Genomic DNA, 18,644 nt, shown 5'->3' on the forward strand with positions numbered 1-18,644 from the left:
CAATCCATACCCTGGGCCAGGAAGGTCAAGTACCTGGGCGTTACCCTGGATGCATCGATGACATTCCGCCCGCTTATAAAATCAGTCCGTGACCGTGCCGCGTTTATTCTCGGTAGACTCTACCCCATGATCTGTAAGCGGAGTAAAATGTCCCTTCGGAACAAGGTGACACTTTACAAAACTTGCATAAGGCCCGTCATGACTTACGCGAGTGTGGTGTTCGCTCACGCGGCCCGCACACACATAGACACCCTTCAATCTCTACAATCCCGCTTTTGTAGGTTAGCCGTCGGAGCTCCGTGGTTCGTGAGGAACGTTGACCTACACGACGACCTGGGCCTCGAATCTATACAAAAATACATGAAGTCAGCGTCGGAACGGTACTTCGATAAGGCTATGCGTCATGATAATCGCCTTATCGTAGCCGCCGCCGACTACACCCCGAATCCTGATCATGCAGGAGCCAGTCACCGTCGACGCCCTAGACACGTCCTTACGGATCCATCAGATCCAATAACCTTTGCACTAGACGCCTTCAGCTCTAGGAGCAGGCTTAGGGACCTCGGTAACCGTACTCGTCGAACTCGATAAAGAGTTCGCCGTGCAACCTAACCCATGAATCAGCTCGCTGAGTTTCTCGCCGGATCTTCTCAGCGGGTCGCGATTCCGATCCGGTAGTAGATTCATTCGCGAAGCAGCTACTCTTGAGTTGTTAGGTCTCCTTCGGAGGCGCTCGGGCAGCTGTTAGCAAATCCCACCCCTCCTGGCTGAGCCTTTGCTCGCCCACCTGTCCTGGTGAAACTGGAAAGGCCTCCGGGCCACCAGTAATCCTTCAATCATAAAAATAAAATAAACTGTCTGCAGGTCTATTGACGTCACAAACGTTAAATAATAGTCTACAGTCTTTGAATAGCACTAGATTTGTTTCATGTAACTAGAGCTGATGTATTTTGAAATGTTGTCTCTAACTAATACAGAAACCAAGTGCTGCCGTTTCTATTTTACATTATCCGCAAATCTGGTTCATTATGTAATCGTTTAGTCAGGCCGGACACGTCCAATGTCCAAGCGCGGAAATAAGTGGCTCCATAACTGACAGTCTGCAAGCGTTTAATCCTTTGGAAATAACACGCGATTTGTGGTTTTTAACTGCTCGCAAACAAGCGGACGCCCTCCACGCCGCCACCCTCCAACTCTAATCGGGTAAATGATGCTTTATATTCAAACTGAATAACCAAAATGAGAACTATAAGAGTAACAAAACGTGACGTCATGTGTTAAAAAAGTATTAAATATTTATAAAAAAAACAATGTTAACTTTTTCATGTGCTAGAAGCGAGCAGCGTTTTTTCTTATTCTCATTGTTCGAAGATAATGGGTAATATTTCATAGATTATGAGAAACTAGCCATTTTTATAGTTTTTGGAAATAAAATTTGATGTATTCATTTTTAAAAACAGTCCTGTATGACGTTTCCGAGATTTAGAAGGTATAGGTCTGTACGACAAAAAACTGTTAAAGGTATTATTTGATTCCTTATCATTATTGAAAGTTCAGGAAAAATCAGACTAAAGTTAAAATATAAACTGCTCAAGTTTCTACTAGATAAACCTCCATCGTCATCTTTTCAGAAAATATGAACGACAAGGTCTCACTTGTAGCAGTACAACGGCTGACCCGCCCTTCAAACCGAAACGCATTACTGCTTCACGGCAGGAACAGGCAGGGCGGTGGTACCTACCTGTGCGGACTCACAAGACGTCCTACCACCAGTTTTTTTTTATGATTGAGGGATTACTGGTGGCCCAGAGGCCTTTCCAGTTTTACCACGACGAATAGGTGAGCAAGGGCTCACCCAACTCTTAAGGTCATTTATAAATCGTCGGCTTATTGCAAGAACTCATTAACTGCAAAAAATCACTAAATGCGTTTTTATCTATAATGGGCTCATTTTTGCATATTCTACAAAATGCAAAAACACACTAATTTCTAGCTGGCCAATTTTAGCCGTTACGTCTTTGGTAGAAAATTGATAATTGCAACTTTGGAAGTCAGGCATTTACAAAGATTCACTAAGCAGCACTAATTATTTTTATTAAATGGATAATTATTTGAAAACAGCATACATTACATTACAGAACTCATTTTAAGCATCTAATTAATTTTATCAAAACAGTGTAGTGTAATATAGCTTAAAATTGCATTTCGATAAAATTCATTATTTACATTTAGTTAGTTTCTCTAATGAATCATTTAATCACAAATGCACAATAAGTAATCTTAATGATTTTTATCGATATTAATATAATATAAATCATAATATTAAGATTTCCATAAAATCATTTATTCTTTTTCCTTATTTTTTCCATTTTGTTGATGGCATGATTTTAATAAGTTAACATCGATTAAAAGAACATAGTAACTTCTTGCTGGCTACGTGGTTCCTCGGTTGTAGTTTAGTGAGTTATATAGGGTTTGGTGAAATGCGACAAAACAGCTTGTCTAGGGAACACGGGGCATAAGACGAAACCGACGAACGCGGGTGAGGGTGGGTTTGCGCGGGACGAGAGAGTACTGCCTCGCTCGCTCAGTTTGCGGCGAGATACGTTGATTACCACGCCTATTATAGAAGTTAATGATTTTTGACAAAATGCAACGAAATAAATGTTTCAAACAAGGACGAGGAAGCAAGATGTTGGAGCAATTGAAGTTCCGAACAACCTTCGCACAACCGAGCAAGCAAACACCTGACCTACAATAGCATCATTCTTTCCACGGGTGTAGAAGATGTTAAATTATACACTGGAGAACGGGCAACATCGTTATCTGAGAATCATACCAGTGGACTACGATTGCCAACTTGTATTTACTGATAGGATGGTTGGTATGGCGTATGGCAAGCCCGTACGAGTTGGTACCACCATCGAAGCGAAGCAGCATACGGAACAATTTAGATTTAGATTTCGGGTCTCAAGATGGGTGGTGGCTTTCACGTTGGATCTCTATGAGCTGCAGTAATCACTGTAACACCAGACAGGCTTTTTTATATTTTTTTAGGATTGAAGGATTACTGGTGGCCCGGAGGCCTTTCCAGATTCACCAGGACATGTGGGCTAGCAAAGGCTAACAGCTGTCCGTGCGCCTCCGAAGAAGACCTAACAACTCAAGAACAGCTGCTTCGTGAATGAATCTACTACCGGATCGGAATCGCAACCCACTGAGAAGACCCGGCGAGAAACTCAGCGAGCTGATGCAAGAACGTAATCAGTTTCTGTTATGCTTAATGCTATACTTAGTTCAAGTTACCCACCTTGAGGTGGTTGAACATAAGTATTTAGAATTGGGCCACACACATAATATGGAGGTCGATAATATGCATAGTTCTATCGAGAATCAAATGTGTCTTATGCCAATTTTTTCTATGATAGATCTTTGTAATGTTTTAAGATTGGCTAGATCGAACAGAAAGCTAAAAAAGAAAAAAAACAGCAAAGACGTCGTATGAACCTATAGTAATGAGCCACTCTGATATCTTGAACCTAAAAGAGTTGAGAAACAAATTAATGTTTAATAAGTCAATTGACACTGTAGGACTACAGTGTTTGAAGGTTAAATGCTTCAAGCTTGGAAAAACCGACTTAAAATTGTTCAATATAGGTATGACTACGTTTCCAATATTAAAAACCTAGCCTGCAGAGCTACACCATTGGTATAATAATATACCTGATAAAGAATTATCTTCCTGAAGAAGAAACCTCTGATACAGATTTTTCTAACCTAGATTTTTGTTTTTTTTGTTTTATGTTTTTGTATGGTGTTTAAGCTCAGTCCCTAATTTTCATTAAAAAATACATGATTGAATGAATACATGAGTGATTGACTAACAGGAAGATGAAAATTATTTTTAGTTTATTATTTAAGTCATCGTTGCCTAAAAGATAAGATGTCCGGTGCATTCGTATCTAGCGATGCACCGGTGTTCGAATCCCGCAGGCGGGTACCAATTTTTCTGATGAAATACGTACTTAACAAAATATGTTCACGATCTACTTCCACGGTGAAGGAATAACATCGTGTAATAAACTCGCATAATTATAATTTGCGTAATTACTGGTGGTAGGACCTCTTGTGAGTCCGTACAGGTGGGTACCACCACCCCGCCCATTTCTGCCGTGAAGCAGAAATGCGTTTCGGCTTCCAGGGTTTTTTTTTATTGCCCTTGTAGGCAGACGTGCATACGGCCCACCTGATGGTGAGTGTTTACCGTCGCCCATGGACTTCAGCAATGCCAGAGGCAGAGCCAAGCCGCTGCCTACCGTTTAATACTCTCTATAAGCCTCGTTTGAAGAAGGACATGTCATAGCGCTCGGGAAACACCGTGAAAGGGAGCTCATTCCATAGCCGGATGGTACGCAATAAAAATCTCTGGAAACGCACTGCGGATGACCGCAACGGCTCCAGGTAGTATGGATGAACTCTACTCCGGTGGCGGGCGGTGCGATGGTAAAAACGAGATGCCGGTATCATCTCGATCAATTCCTCAGAGCACTCCCCATGGAACATACGGTACAAAATACAGAGGGAACTGAAGTCCTCCGCAGACCCAGAGGTTCCAAACGATACCTGAGAATGGGATTATCAACAATCCAAATGTCCCTCCTCTGTATAGGTGGGGCAGCGTTGTGACCATACTGATACCTTAGAACTTATATCTCAAGGTGGGTGGCGCATTTACGTTGTAGATGTCTATGGGCTCCAGTAACCACTTAATACCAGGTGAGCTGTGAACTCGTACACCCATCTGAGCAATAAAATAAAAATAAAATTATGTACAACTTTTGAGACTGCGAAGTTGTCGTGAGTACTTGGCAATATTAGCTATTGCAAGTTCTTACGTCAACTATTATGAAAAAAATGTTTTTGATTATTATGTTATTATTCGTTTTTGTTTATTTCAATAAGGTTTGATAAGTATTTTGTTGTTTTATTTTAATTTAAGAAATAATTAATTCACATATAAAACCGACTTACAGTAGCAAGAAGTCATTAACTTTTAGTTTTAGTATATAAATAATATATAATGTTATATGACTACCGAATCGCACTTGTTTTAATTAATATACATATTAAGCAATCCAAAACATTCAATTTTGCTCACTGTAATTATATATGAAGGATAATATGGGCTAATCAACATAACCACTAAATAATTCCAACTAAAATGCCGTTTTCCCAAAATAATGAATATGTCACTTAATGACTTCTTGCAATAAGCCGACGAAATAAACTGTTCGTTCATAGAGTCTTTAAATAAACTATCAATAAACCATTTTGCTACCTCAAAACATTTATTTATGTTGTTCTGAGATTCTATAGGGCGATTATGAACTTGTTTATAGGTAACGTGAGTTATTAACGATGAGTGTGTTTGTATGTCTATTTTATCAGGACAGTTTGTTTACCCACATTCTTTATTCGTCGCTTGAATAACAACCGTAGAAATTCTGAGTTCCATGTGTTTTGAGGTGGCATGTTTACGCCTCCAATGATTCGAATACATTTACTGATGTTTATCTGGAACTAAAGCGTCACAAATTTGAATGGTTCAGGGTTAGATTTAAAGACAAACAAAACAAGAACTACTTGTCCTTAAATTGCTGATATCTACGGCTATTTTTCTGTTTCTAAACTACTGAAAAGCAACAAATGTAATTTATGATATAAAATAAAACTCTGAAATAGCTTCGTAAAACGGTCATTTATTTTAATTGAAATATATTCTCCGCTTTTCTACAAGATATTTACCATTCTTGCTTTTTTAAAGATAAACAAAAGCGCCTAATGTTCAGTGATGACCGTTCCAAGTCGTCTATACATTTATATAAATATTGTAATGTAAACATTTTACATCGTGACAAATGTTCATTATTCAAATAATATTCAAATAATGAATATTTGTTGTAAAATGTTTACATACATTTCAACGTTGTCGTTGTACGGCGCCTTAACGTACTAATGGCTAAGCGGTATTTTTATACGATCTGATTCTGAATTTAATACTGAAATAACAGTAAATGGTATTCAATTTAAAATTTGTTCGCAATAGGGTTCGACCCAAAGAAATCACATTGTTATTTTAAACATGGTATATATACTATCGGAGTTGATTCCACATCATAAAGGGCTGTTGAGTAAAACAAAGATAAAATGATCGTAAGCTTATCTACAAGCAGCGATTCGTTCTGATCTCTTCCTTTGTTTAATTTAGATCGGACAGAAAAGGTCCACACGCGATGAATGTTTTATGAAAACATATATGACTATACATTCTAAATATAATACATAGAATCAGGTACTTTTTTACAATTTTAGTCTTATACTTGTAAATTGCGTACAAGCTTCAATGGGACTATGGTCAAATATTATCTATACTCGTATTAATACGTGAAGCAAAACTTTGTACCCTTCTTTACGAAAATTGTGCGGACGGAGGAGAGTATGAAATTTCCCACACTTATAGAGGAGGAGTGCAAAAAGCTAATATATTTTTAAAATTATGCATTAATAATAGATACATTAAATCAAATAAAAAAACATTACGCACACTACCATGCATTTGACACACACATCCACACATATAATAGGTTAGGGAAAAAGTCTTTTCGTATTATAGTAGGTATGAACTTGTAATAAAATCTCTTTGACTATACTATTTGTATCTGGCTGGTTTTGATATCATTAAAAGTTTAAATTGTAAAGAAGATAATTCCAAATTAAAATTTGAAAAATGTGTGATTTTTATTTATTTTTCGTAATATCAAGATGAGCCAATCTAATGAAGAAAATCGATACATTTTAAAATTTTACTACAAAAAGGTAAAAATGCAACGCAAGCCGCGAAAAAATTTGCGATGTTTATGGACCTAGTGCAGTGTCTGTGAGAGTAGCACAAATTTGGTTTAAGCGTTTTCAATCCGGAAATTTTGATCACGTCAAAGATGCACGTCGCTCTGGTCGCCCTATTACGGATAAAATGAATGCCATTTTTGAAAAAGTGGAGCAAGATCGGCATATCAGTAGTTATGACGTAGCTTAAGAACTGAGAATTGACCACAAAACAGTTTTGGTGCATTTGAAAAAAAACTGGGTACACAAAAAAGCTCGATATTTGGGTACCTCACGAGCTCACTAAAAGAAACCTAATGAACCGTGTACTCATTAGTGATTCTTTATTACGACGTAATGAAACCGAAATGAAATTTTTGAAGAAGCTGATAACTGGCGATGAAAAGTGGAACACGTACGACAAGAACGTGCGAAAAAGGTCGTGGTCAAAGGCCAGTCAGGCTTCACAGACTCTGGCGAAACCCTTTTTTTTTCGGGCCAGGGGCCGAACCTCCTACAAGGTCCCCTTGGACCCCGCGCCTAGGGGGCACGCGGGGTATGTGGGACTCAACGATCTGCAGGTGTTGAGAGCAGACTGCGGGACCAAGGAATTTTAGGGCTCACCCACAAAGCGACTCCGCTGCACTCTTACACTCGACGTCCGATCTCCGTCCGGGGTCAAAACCCGGTCAGAGTAGGGGGGTTCCCGCGGTCAACACTACAACCAGACACGCAGCGCCACCCCGAGGACGCTCGACCGACGGGTCGTCGAGGTGATAGTCGAAGACCAACGACGTCGGTCTCCGCGGTACGGCGGCCCTACCAGGCCGCCCGGGTGATGCCGCTGGTGTTCCGGGATACCCCGCTGGGTCAGAACCAGCCTGCCGGGTCGGAACGCGATACACCGCCGACCGGGTTGCTCTTCCACAGTATGTTCGGCGACGACAGCGACGACGAAAATGCGGACCGCATCGCAGTCTGCAGCCGCCGACGCGTCGTCCCGTCCTCCTGGTGCCAGCGCGCTAGAGTAACGGTAGCATGCGGCGCAGCCTTAACCCCCTTAGGTCGCCCCGTGACCATTATCGGGAGGAGACTGCCTCCTCATAGGTGCCGGAGCTGGACAAACGCCCTCCTTCAAACCCCCGGCTCGGCGGCGGCAGCACGGCGCCGAGAGGGAAGAAGAGCTCTCCCTCTCCCGTTCCGCCGCCTCCTTCTGCGAGATGGTGGACTCGCAGAAGCCGAGCATTGCCTGCCAGGACTCGTCACTGCCGAGCATCGTAGCCACGACGGTCAGAAGCGACAAGTCCGGTCCTATTTTTGCAACGAGGACGCGGCGCTGCTCCGCGAAAGCTGTGCAGTACGCGAGCGTGTGCTCCGCCGTATCCTCGTTGCAGCCACTGCAGTGGTGGTACTTCGGCGTCGGCTCCCTCCAGGCGACGAGGTGCAGGTAGCGACCGAAATAGCCGTGTCCCGTGAGCACCTGCGTCGCTCGGAAGGTGAGACGTCCTCGGTTGCGATTCACCCAGTCCGAGAGGACCGGGCGGATTGCCTCGATAGTCCGTCGCCCGTAGGCGGGGTCCGCCAGGCGGCGAGACCACGCCTCGAGCACGGCACGCCGAGATTGAAGCTTCCGCGCTCGAACTTCCGCCGCGCCGGGACGCGGCTCCCCCTGGAGCGGAGATCGCATCGACTGTGGCGAAACCCGGGGTAACTCGCATCAAGGTAATGCTGTGTGTGTGGTGGGATTGGAAGGGCGTTATTCATTATGAACTGTTATCACTAGGCAGGACCATCGATTTTAAACTCTACTGCGAACAACTGATAAGATTAAAGCAAGAAGTTGAGAGAAAGCGGCCGGAATTAATCAACAAAAGGGGTGTGGTTTTTCATCATGATAACGCTAGACCTCGTATAACTTTAGCCACTCAGCAAAAATTAAGAGAGCTTGGCTGGGAGGTGTTAATGCATCCGCCGTATAATCCTGACCTTGCACCTCCAGATTTCCACCTATTTCGGTCTCTTCAAAATTCTTTAGGCAGCGTCAGGTTCACATCACGAGAGGACTGCTAAAACCAATTATCGCGGTACTTTGATCAGAAACCCTAAAATTTCTACAGCAATGGGATCATGTCCCTACCTACAAGATGGCAAAAACTTATCGAACAAAATGGTACCTGCGTACTTTAGTTAAATGTAAGTAAACTATATTAAAAAATGTGAAGAATCTTTTTCCCCAACCTATTACATATATACTCTTTGTATATTGTAAAACTTTTGTTATTGCTTAAAGGCGGTGGTCAAATTGAGAATAGGATAATATTGTTTATCTTTAATACTATTTGTCTATAGTGTGGTCTTGGCGAAATCTGTGAATAAAGAAATATAATAAATAGCCTTTGGCAATAGAACCTTAATAATGTTCAAACTTAATGATGTTTTAAGCTGGTGGTAGGACTTCTTGTGAGTCCGCGCGGGTAGGCACCACCATCTCGCCTATTTCTGCCGTGAAGCAGTAATACGTTTCGGTTTGAAGGGTGGGGCAGCCGTTGTAACTATAATTGAGACCTTAGAACTTATATCTCAAGGTGGGTGGCGCATTTACGTTGTAGATGTCTATGGGCTCCAGTAACCACTTAACACCAGGTGGGCTGTGAGCTCGTCCACCCATCTAAGCAATAATAAAAAATAAAGCTTATAATTTCAATTAATTATAGTCAAATTTCGACTACTGCTGGGACACTAGTATTATACGAAAAACGCAAATTTTGTTTAAACCACTCAAGCAACACCTGCCGCATATTAATATTTCAATCCCAAAACATTTCCTGAAGAGCCTACAATGATTGGACAAAGCTTAAACTCAACCTTATAAATGACAAACGAATGCATAGAAAATTACGAGTATGTTATTTTCATAAATTAATAAATGAAGACTTCTATCAGACAAATCAACCAAAGGAAAATCTTTTTTCATATAGGTATGAGTTAATAATATATCTTGCGACTAATCTAAGGAGCTCTGTGAAACTGTAGCCCTGTCTCGAATCCAGTACAATGAGCTAAGCGACCTGGTTTGGAGTGATTTTATCTTAGAAATGTCACTTAACCTCGAAAAGTTTAACAATTGTAGTATAATTGGATCTTTTAGTTAAGAGAATATCTTCACTGTGGAGCTTGTGGTAATAAAATTAGCATCTTCCGAACTATCCCCGCCAATTAGGTTAGGGGCACACAGCTCCTCGACTATAAGCCATTGAATTAGTCTGCACGTTTCAATTTACATACGGGAAAATATCTTCATCTTCGCGTCGAGATGTAGCAAAGGAACGGAAAAATTGTGATTTCAGAAAAACGTATAACAAATCCTTAATAAAAGTGTTACATCTGCTATCCCGGATGACACTTAGAATATTAATTATTATAAGAAAAAGGATCATTAATATATAACAAAAAATTATATTATAGGATTAATATGAAACTGAAGAATTATTAAAAAATATCGGTTCTAAATTTTAAAAATCATTTTATCATCACAACAGACCGATGTGATACAGTTAATTTAATGAAACTCGTGATATAAGACTATTTAGTTCAGTCGGAAAATATTACAGGGAATTATACTCATGTATTCTATTCGCGCAAAACCTACGTGACATGAATTATTAATATTAATAAAAAAAGAGTTGGGGATTCCATCGGAACGAGTGCAGAGCGATACTTAGCATGAAACACACAATAGGTCGCGACATCGGCCATGTAAATTATATGCGGGCTTGCCAGTTTCATTGTACTCTTAACATACTTGGCGTACAATTCAAATATATATTCTTATGCTTTTTATAAGTCTCCAAATTCTACTTATTCTCGGAAAGAAGATCGTTTATTTTAAACATTGAGAATGGATTCAAATAATTGTACAATCGTTTTATTTCCGAAAGAATATCACACGAAATGTACTTTTACTTAGTAAACAATTAAAAAACCACTTGAAAACCACCCTAGTTTAAATGATGATTGAATTATTGAAATCCGATATCACACGATCGTCACGAATTTGAGCATCCACCTTGGAACATAATGCTGCATTCTATGCAGATTTCGATAACGGCGACCTAATTTTGGAAATAGGTGATTATTTATGGGTAAAATTTAACTGAACACACAAAAATACAGCTAGAATACAATTATTTATACACTTTTTTATATCACGCATTAATGGGTCCACGGGAACTACCTAGACATCACAAAGTGAATCAAGACACCCACAGGTGGGTTACAGCCTCTGTCCCATCCTATAAGCTGCCAAATAAAGTAGTCGTGGTCAAAACGATAAGATGCTCGTATTAAGCCATGTGACTATTTTGAGATATCTAAATTTATTTACACAATGCTTTCAGCTTGGAAGGTATGAACAGAAACTACGATGAAATAATCCTATGTATTTCATAGAAAAATTGATATCTGCCTGAGGAATTCAAACACCAGTATAATCACATTGTTAATCATAGCGTGTGTTTTTTTTTAATTTGAAATATGGCCTTTATATATATGAGTATAAAAACATAACATCTAATCTAAGTCTAATTTATATATTTACATGACTACATAAATATGAAAAATTTCCTTTTGTGGCAACGGTAATTACTGGGAAAATTTCACGAAAAATATTTTTTTTGTCGTTCGATCATTTACGTAACAAACGTTCTTCTGATCTATATTTCGGTCGTTAACGAGTTCAGTTCAGCTTATTTACGTAATTTATAAGTAAAGTACATATCATTAAGCGTCGCGTGATACATTAGGTGTAATTGAATAGGAACCCGCATTTAACGGAATTATTAGGGGACTTAGAACAGCGCCATTATATCTGGCTGACGCACCTACTTATATACAACCAAATACAATGTGATAATTTTAGACTGCATTAGATATAGAAATCTTCGAAAAAAAAGAGCTAGAGATCTTTTAGGTATCTTAGAAATGACCGACTCGATTACTTACTACCACTAATATAGCTGACTTTGTTTCATGGTTGAAATAATTTTGTTATTCTTCATTTCATTTATTTTGAAACTATTGATGGTCAGTCAAGCGTACGATATAATTAATATCAAGTAGTTATTGGAGCAAGAATAGGCAGGTTGGTCGCAATTTTTCAGGCTTGATACCGCCCCACGAACAAATATTACAAAAATTACAATTATTTAAGTCCCATTAAGGTAAATAACATTGCTTTTTTGACCCTAAATATAAGATCGGTTTTGGACATATTTATGCTCACAATTCATAAAACTATAAATGATTTTATAAGATTTGTTCTCATTTAATTGTAACCCTTCATTTTCATTTTACATTACAAAAATCGGAATACACGAGACAAAGTAACAGATATATTTATAATGTCAGTTTTGCTTTGAAAAATAAGGATAAATCGAAGTAAACAGACGGAAAAATGTCGAAAAGATATGTTATATTTCATTAAAGCGCCTTTTATGAGCTTTTCTTTTATAATTTTGCAGTGGACAATCTATTTTTAAGGACCAGCACAAATCGGCCATCACATCACGATCTCACCAACCCTGATACCTTTCTTCCATCACTTTTAGATCCTGGTGGAACCGCTCTTCCTGTTACTCAAAATAATTTCCTAAATTATCCGGAAATTTATCCGGATGATTGTGGAGATAGTGTAACTTGATAATGTAACTCATGTTTGCTCCTAGAGTCTGAAAGTTTGTCAGCATAATTTCCATAATTTCTTCATAATTTGGCACTTTATTTACGTTACCTAGAGATTTTTTTACTACCAACACAAAACTTCTCCAAGCTTCAGTTTCCGGAACAGTCATAGCTTTGATGAAATTGCCGTATTTATGTCTTTTCCATACTAAGCTTCGAAATTTTCTTCAAATGTCATTAAAACAATCTCTTTCCTTGTGCAACGCTTTGAAAAATTGCTATATCATTCGTAATTTGAAATGTAATGGTGGAAGTATGACTTTCTTTCTACTTACTAACGGCTCCCTTATTACAGTGGTTTTACCGACCGTTAAAGAAATTCATACAAGCCAAGCAATTATCCCAATGAAGTTGCTTAGCTCTACTGTCCCACATACAAGTGAAGCAAGGGTATTTCGTGTATCGCGTATTTCGGGTATTTCGTGAAAGTAAAATAATAAAATAAATTTTGTTACTGACAAGCCGATAAATTGAACAAATTTTAAGATATACAATAATCATAAAAACAAAAGCACTTTCAATACTTTCATGAATAGATTCGTAATCTGGGCACTTGAAAACATCAAAATAAATTAAGATTTACGATTTAATTTTTTCATCTTAGAAATATTTCATTAATACGAGTTTCGTAAACGCTATTTAAGTTCTGCCCTAAGATCAGACCACGAAATAATTACACGACGGAAAGACATATTAGACCAATAAATGAAGACTCCCAAATTACTCTTTTTATGTATTCATGATATTTGATACCTTAATTGAGGTAAAATAACACACTCAATTTCTAATTTTATTATTCCACAGCTATTTGCTACTTTACAAACCTAGACAGTAGCTTTCAAGCTTGCGCGGGTCAGACAGATTCTATGAATTTCAAGGTATACTAATATAATTTAGCCATTAAGTTACAAATTAAAAGAAAACAAAATGTATTATTAAAATTGTCGCCAAATTTAATAACGTCAAAGAGCGATTTCAGAAAAAGAGAATTCTTCTTTCTGATCAGGTCTGGAAATTCTCGGCTCGGCAGAACGATAATATAATTCGTTCATTCATGGAGGTGCGAATTTGCAAGTGCGTATCAGAGGGCGCGGCGCTTACCCCACCCGAGCCCTCAGAGCCGCGACTCTAGTGATGACGTCAACGGCCCACCGCGGCCTCCCCTTTTATAAATATAGCCACACCGATAGCACGCCACAGGTTTAGGCCCTTTAATTTCTTAGTATTTTTACAAGACAATCCACTTTTACTATTAATACTTATTGACATTAAGTACTCACTCATGTTTTATTTTTAATTTTTTATTGCATATATGTATGGACGAGCTGACGGCCCACCTGGTGTTAAGTAGTTACCGGAGCCCATAGATATCTACAAAGTAAATGCCACCACCCACCTTGAAATATGAGTTCTAAGCTCTCAGTAAAGTTACAACGGCTGCCCACCCTACAAACCGAAACGCATTACTGCTTCACGGCAAAAATAGGCGAGATGGAGGTGCCTACCCGTGCGGACTCACGAGAGGTCCTACCACCAGTAATTACGCAAATTTTCGTTTTGCGAGTTTGATTTTTACTACATGATGTTATTCATCCAGTAGGCAGCGGCTTGGCTCTGCCCCTGGCATTGCTGAAGCCCTTGGGCGACGGTAACCACTCACGATCAGGTGGGCCGTATGCTCGTCTACCTACAAGGGCAATAAAAAAAATCCTTCACCGTGGAAATCAATCGTGAGCATTTGTTAAGTACGTATTTCATTCTAAAAATTGGTACCCGCCTGCGGGATTCAAACACGGTTATATCGCTCAACACGAATGCACGAGACATCTTATCCCTTAGGCCACGACGACGGCTACAAAAATAGCAATACTATAGTTATATATGTAGAAACAACACCGAATTCTACTTGATTGTTTTTTTTTATTGCTTAGATGGGTGGACGAGCTCACAGCCCACCTGGTGTTAAGTGGTTACTGGAGCCCATAGACATCTACAACGTAAATGCGCCACCCACCTTGAGATATAAGTTCTAAGATCTCAGTATAGTTACAATGGCTGCCCCACCCTTCAAACCGAAACGCATTATTGCTTCACGGCAGAAATAGGCAGGGTGGTGGTACCTACCCGCGCGGACTCACGAGAGGTCCTACCACCAGTAATTAAGAAATTGATAAACCAATTAGATGTTAACAGCTTGGCCGTACCCGAATGTCCAACGAACAAGTACAATAAATTATATTTTATGTAGAATTAATGACAAAAACGGTGTATTTTATATTAGAATCGTATAGGATGATTTTCATGATCCATAGTTGCAGTATATTACAACTCCGTGTAATTTGTCATTTAAATAAAATGAACCCACCTCTGAAATCAACTACAACACACAAAGCGGTAATTAAGCGAAGCGCGCATTTCTGAGAATCATTCATCGTAATCGTGGCCGCTCGAGGAATTGTAACGGCCAAATTAGTACTGATGGATATACACTATAATGAAAATTCACGGTATTTTAGTTGATGTTTATAAATTTACACATCAAAGCGATCTTCAAAAGATGAACCTGCATAGTTATATGAATGAAATGATATGATGAGCCTGTATATTTCATTCCTAACTGGATCGAAGTATTCGTGCTGGTGGACCTTAAAAATTTTAGATGTCACCTTTTATTACACCTAAAATAACGCTAATCATACCAAAATGTAACTATCCAATTCGCTTCACATCGTGAAGCTTGTTTATTAGAAAAAAAGATTCAAATTCAACAAAAGATTCCGCTCGACTTTCTGAACAATCCAATCGACATTTGAAATGTACCTAATTGTAATTTTGTAAATTAAAAAGAAAAAAATTCCTAGTATTAGTTAGATATGACAAAAGAAAAAAAAACACCCAAACAATCTGTTAATCTTCGCTTTTTTACTGAAAAGTCACATTTCTTAATTTTCAGCAAAAATAAACAGCTGCATATGCGGTATTGTAATTTCGTAGGATTTTGGATAGGATTGATGCTTCCATAAATAGCTAATGTAGTATATATATGTATATGTAACCAAATTAGACTTGCGTGGTACTATTAAATAAGTATTATATTTAATAAGTTTTTTTCAACTGAAAATTACAAGAAAAAGAGAAACTAAATTGTATTAATAACAATGAGAACTGTAGTATGGGTGTAGGTTGATTATCACCATAGACCCAGCTAAGAAACTTTCATTATAAAATGAGTTGATAATGAATGCTGGTTGTTGGTTACAACCGGCTTTTTTCTTTCTACGAATTCTAACAAAAGCCAAGATTATCGAAAAACTTTGGCTCTGAAAGTTGACAGAAAATACAAGAAAACGCAAACACTTAGTCCGCAAATAATTTGCTTTCATTGTAAAACTTTTTACATTTACAGTATCCTCAAAGGTAACGTGAATTTTGAGCTAACGAATCTTCGTCAATGGCATAATAAACTTCAGAAACGTTTTTCTAGTTCTGTCTCGAATTATCTAATTTTTCGCCACATACTGAAGAAACATCTGCGTAGAATAGTAATACAATAATTGATGACACTAAAAGCTTTCAGTTATAGACAAAGAAAGGCCTTTTGGAACACAGTATTTGTACATACAAATATAGATAAATATAGAACGTGTTTTTTATTTCGATCGTGTTTTAACATTACCAATTACTCAAACACTCATTCAAATATACTCAAAAACCCATTAAATAATGGGTTTCTGAGTTGAACATTTTCACTATTTAGTAGAACTTTTAAATGTTTGATAAGTTTATTAAAATGAATGCAAGTGTAAATCAGTACATTTCTCAACGCACAAAACGTATTTCTATCTGTTCTTAAAAATATTTTATTTTAATAGTTTTTTTTTGTTACAGAACCTATGAAACTCGCGAAGCAAGGAAGAAGAATATAAGAATACCGAATACCATACACAATAACTGAAACTTTTTGGGCGTACCTTAGATGATATAATGTTGGGCAGAAGCCCATCGGGTGACGTTGGCGAGCTGTATACTTAGTGGAGGGAAATGCCCTTGTGGTTGGGGGCGCGAGCGCTAAGTATGCGAGTGTACTGTCTGACAACGGTTCTCGCGGCGCTGGCTCTGCGCTCAGCGGCTGAGCCTCCTCGCCGTTACCCCACAGAGTGGCGTGCAGACCGTGACCTGACCCGATCTCGACCTCTACAAGAAATATTCGACCCGGAACATGCCTCTCCCGACACAGATGTTGCATACGCTTCTCGTCAGCCACCACCTTTACCTCCAGGCGCCTTACATAAAGAACGACGACGGGCACGTAACAACAAAAGGGCTCCACACCAAATTCCATCTGAAATTGCGAACCAAATGATGCTAAGAGCTTCGCGCTCTAGTCGACCTTATGATGTACCACAAATAGGTAAGTAAAACATTAGTATTAAAAATCTTTACATTTTTGCTTTACGATTATCTCTATACTCCTAGTAGTTCTGAGCTTTGACCGAAATATAATGGACAAAATGACGTGACGTGTGATAAGAGCACATTCACAGTTAAAACCAAAGCAGAACAGAACAGAACTCTGAAATGGCAATCGTGTTCAAAATGATTACATGAAAATGGCAGTACAAGCGACCGTGTCGCCAGTTGACACACTACATCTCATGGAGGTAGGCTGATCGTGATGAATTCCAATAATTCAAATACTGCAATAGTTCACTGACTTTTGAACCTTAAAATTATAAAATAGGGTACGAAATATATTACCGTTATCTTCTTGAAATTGAAGACTTTACACACATTTTACATTTCTGAAACACTCGTATGTTAATGTTCTGTTAATGTGTGTATGTTAATAACTCATTATTTTAATGTATAGGTCTTCGTTTGTATAGAAATATACGATATGTGTAAAGAGTTTGCTATATTTTACCTACTAAATACTTTAATACTCTACAATTTACGTGATCACATATGTAGGCACGCTTGTAGTAAACAGTAACTTTGTCCTTACATTACTTAATTATATTTTCTATATTTCGAACCCAGGTGACTCGTCTGCCTCAATGCCTTTCAATTTCACTTTTAAATGACAAGAAAACTACATATTGGCATTATGTAGATCAAATTTAGCAATTAGGCATACTCTATGAACTGTTATAACGATATATAATAATAGGTGGCTGTTGTTTAAACGCCATCGACCCAATTTCAAAAATCCTTCGTTTCATATAGGTCAATGGTTAATACTAACAACAGCATTGTTAATATCTTTTCCTTCCATTAACTCAAATATTAGTGGCAATCCATACATTTTATAATGCTCGGTTGAATATACAGGCTCATGACCCACATGGTGCAAGGTAGTCTATAGGTCTATAGACATTATAACGTGAATACTGCTACCCACATTGAGGTCCAGGTCTCAATTGCACTATATAACTAACAGCTGTTCCACCCTTCAAAGCCGAATCCACGATTGGCTCGGGGCAAAAATGAGCACGTGTAGAATACCAACATAACCCTTTGGGGCTTATAATAATCACTACAACCTGTAATTAGACAAATTTAGTAAATGGAATTAGAGTATAAGAAGTAGACTAGCTTTGCCGCAGAATACGACTCTCGTAATTACTAGTGATCTAGTAAGTATACTGATCTCTATACATTTTAGGAGTTGACTACCCTTGACCTTTCTCTATTCAAAAGGCTTTTAGTCTCTAAGGAGTTTTTCTTATAAACAGATCATATTAATTATCACACGAAAGTTAAGTTCTTTTTATCGTTTATGTACGTAAAGATACGATTACGTAATGGACAGGAGAATCACGATGTTAGCTTCCTAAAAAAAATGAAATGGTGGTAAAACTACAAATTGTAATAAATACATAGGTAACTTTAAAATACTATAACAATATAAAGTTTTGAGTATACTCTAAAACTAATCTACTTTGTATAACTAAAACAAAATACACAGGTATGTCACAGAGTCGTGCTTGGAATAGTCAGATGGAGATACGCGTCGCCGT

General features: G+C 38.4%; 1 protein-coding gene across 1 annotated transcript in view; it reads left to right on the forward strand.

The window, feature by feature from the left end:
* LOC105842491 (uncharacterized) overlaps positions 1-18,644 on the forward strand; it is a 75,571-nt gene that overhangs the window by 13,210 nt on the left and 43,717 nt on the right. Inside the window, exon 2 of the mRNA XM_038019325.2 lies at positions 16,513-17,035. Within this exon, the coding sequence (XP_037875253.1) occupies positions 16,666-17,035 (370 nt within the window). The 5' untranslated portion in view covers positions 16,513-16,665. The remainder of the gene's footprint in view (positions 1-16,512; positions 17,036-18,644) is intronic.

Source organism: Bombyx mori, chromosome 23, assembly GCF_030269925.1.
Source record: "Bombyx mori chromosome 23, ASM3026992v2".
Taxonomy (NCBI): domain Eukaryota; kingdom Metazoa; phylum Arthropoda; class Insecta; order Lepidoptera; family Bombycidae; genus Bombyx; species Bombyx mori.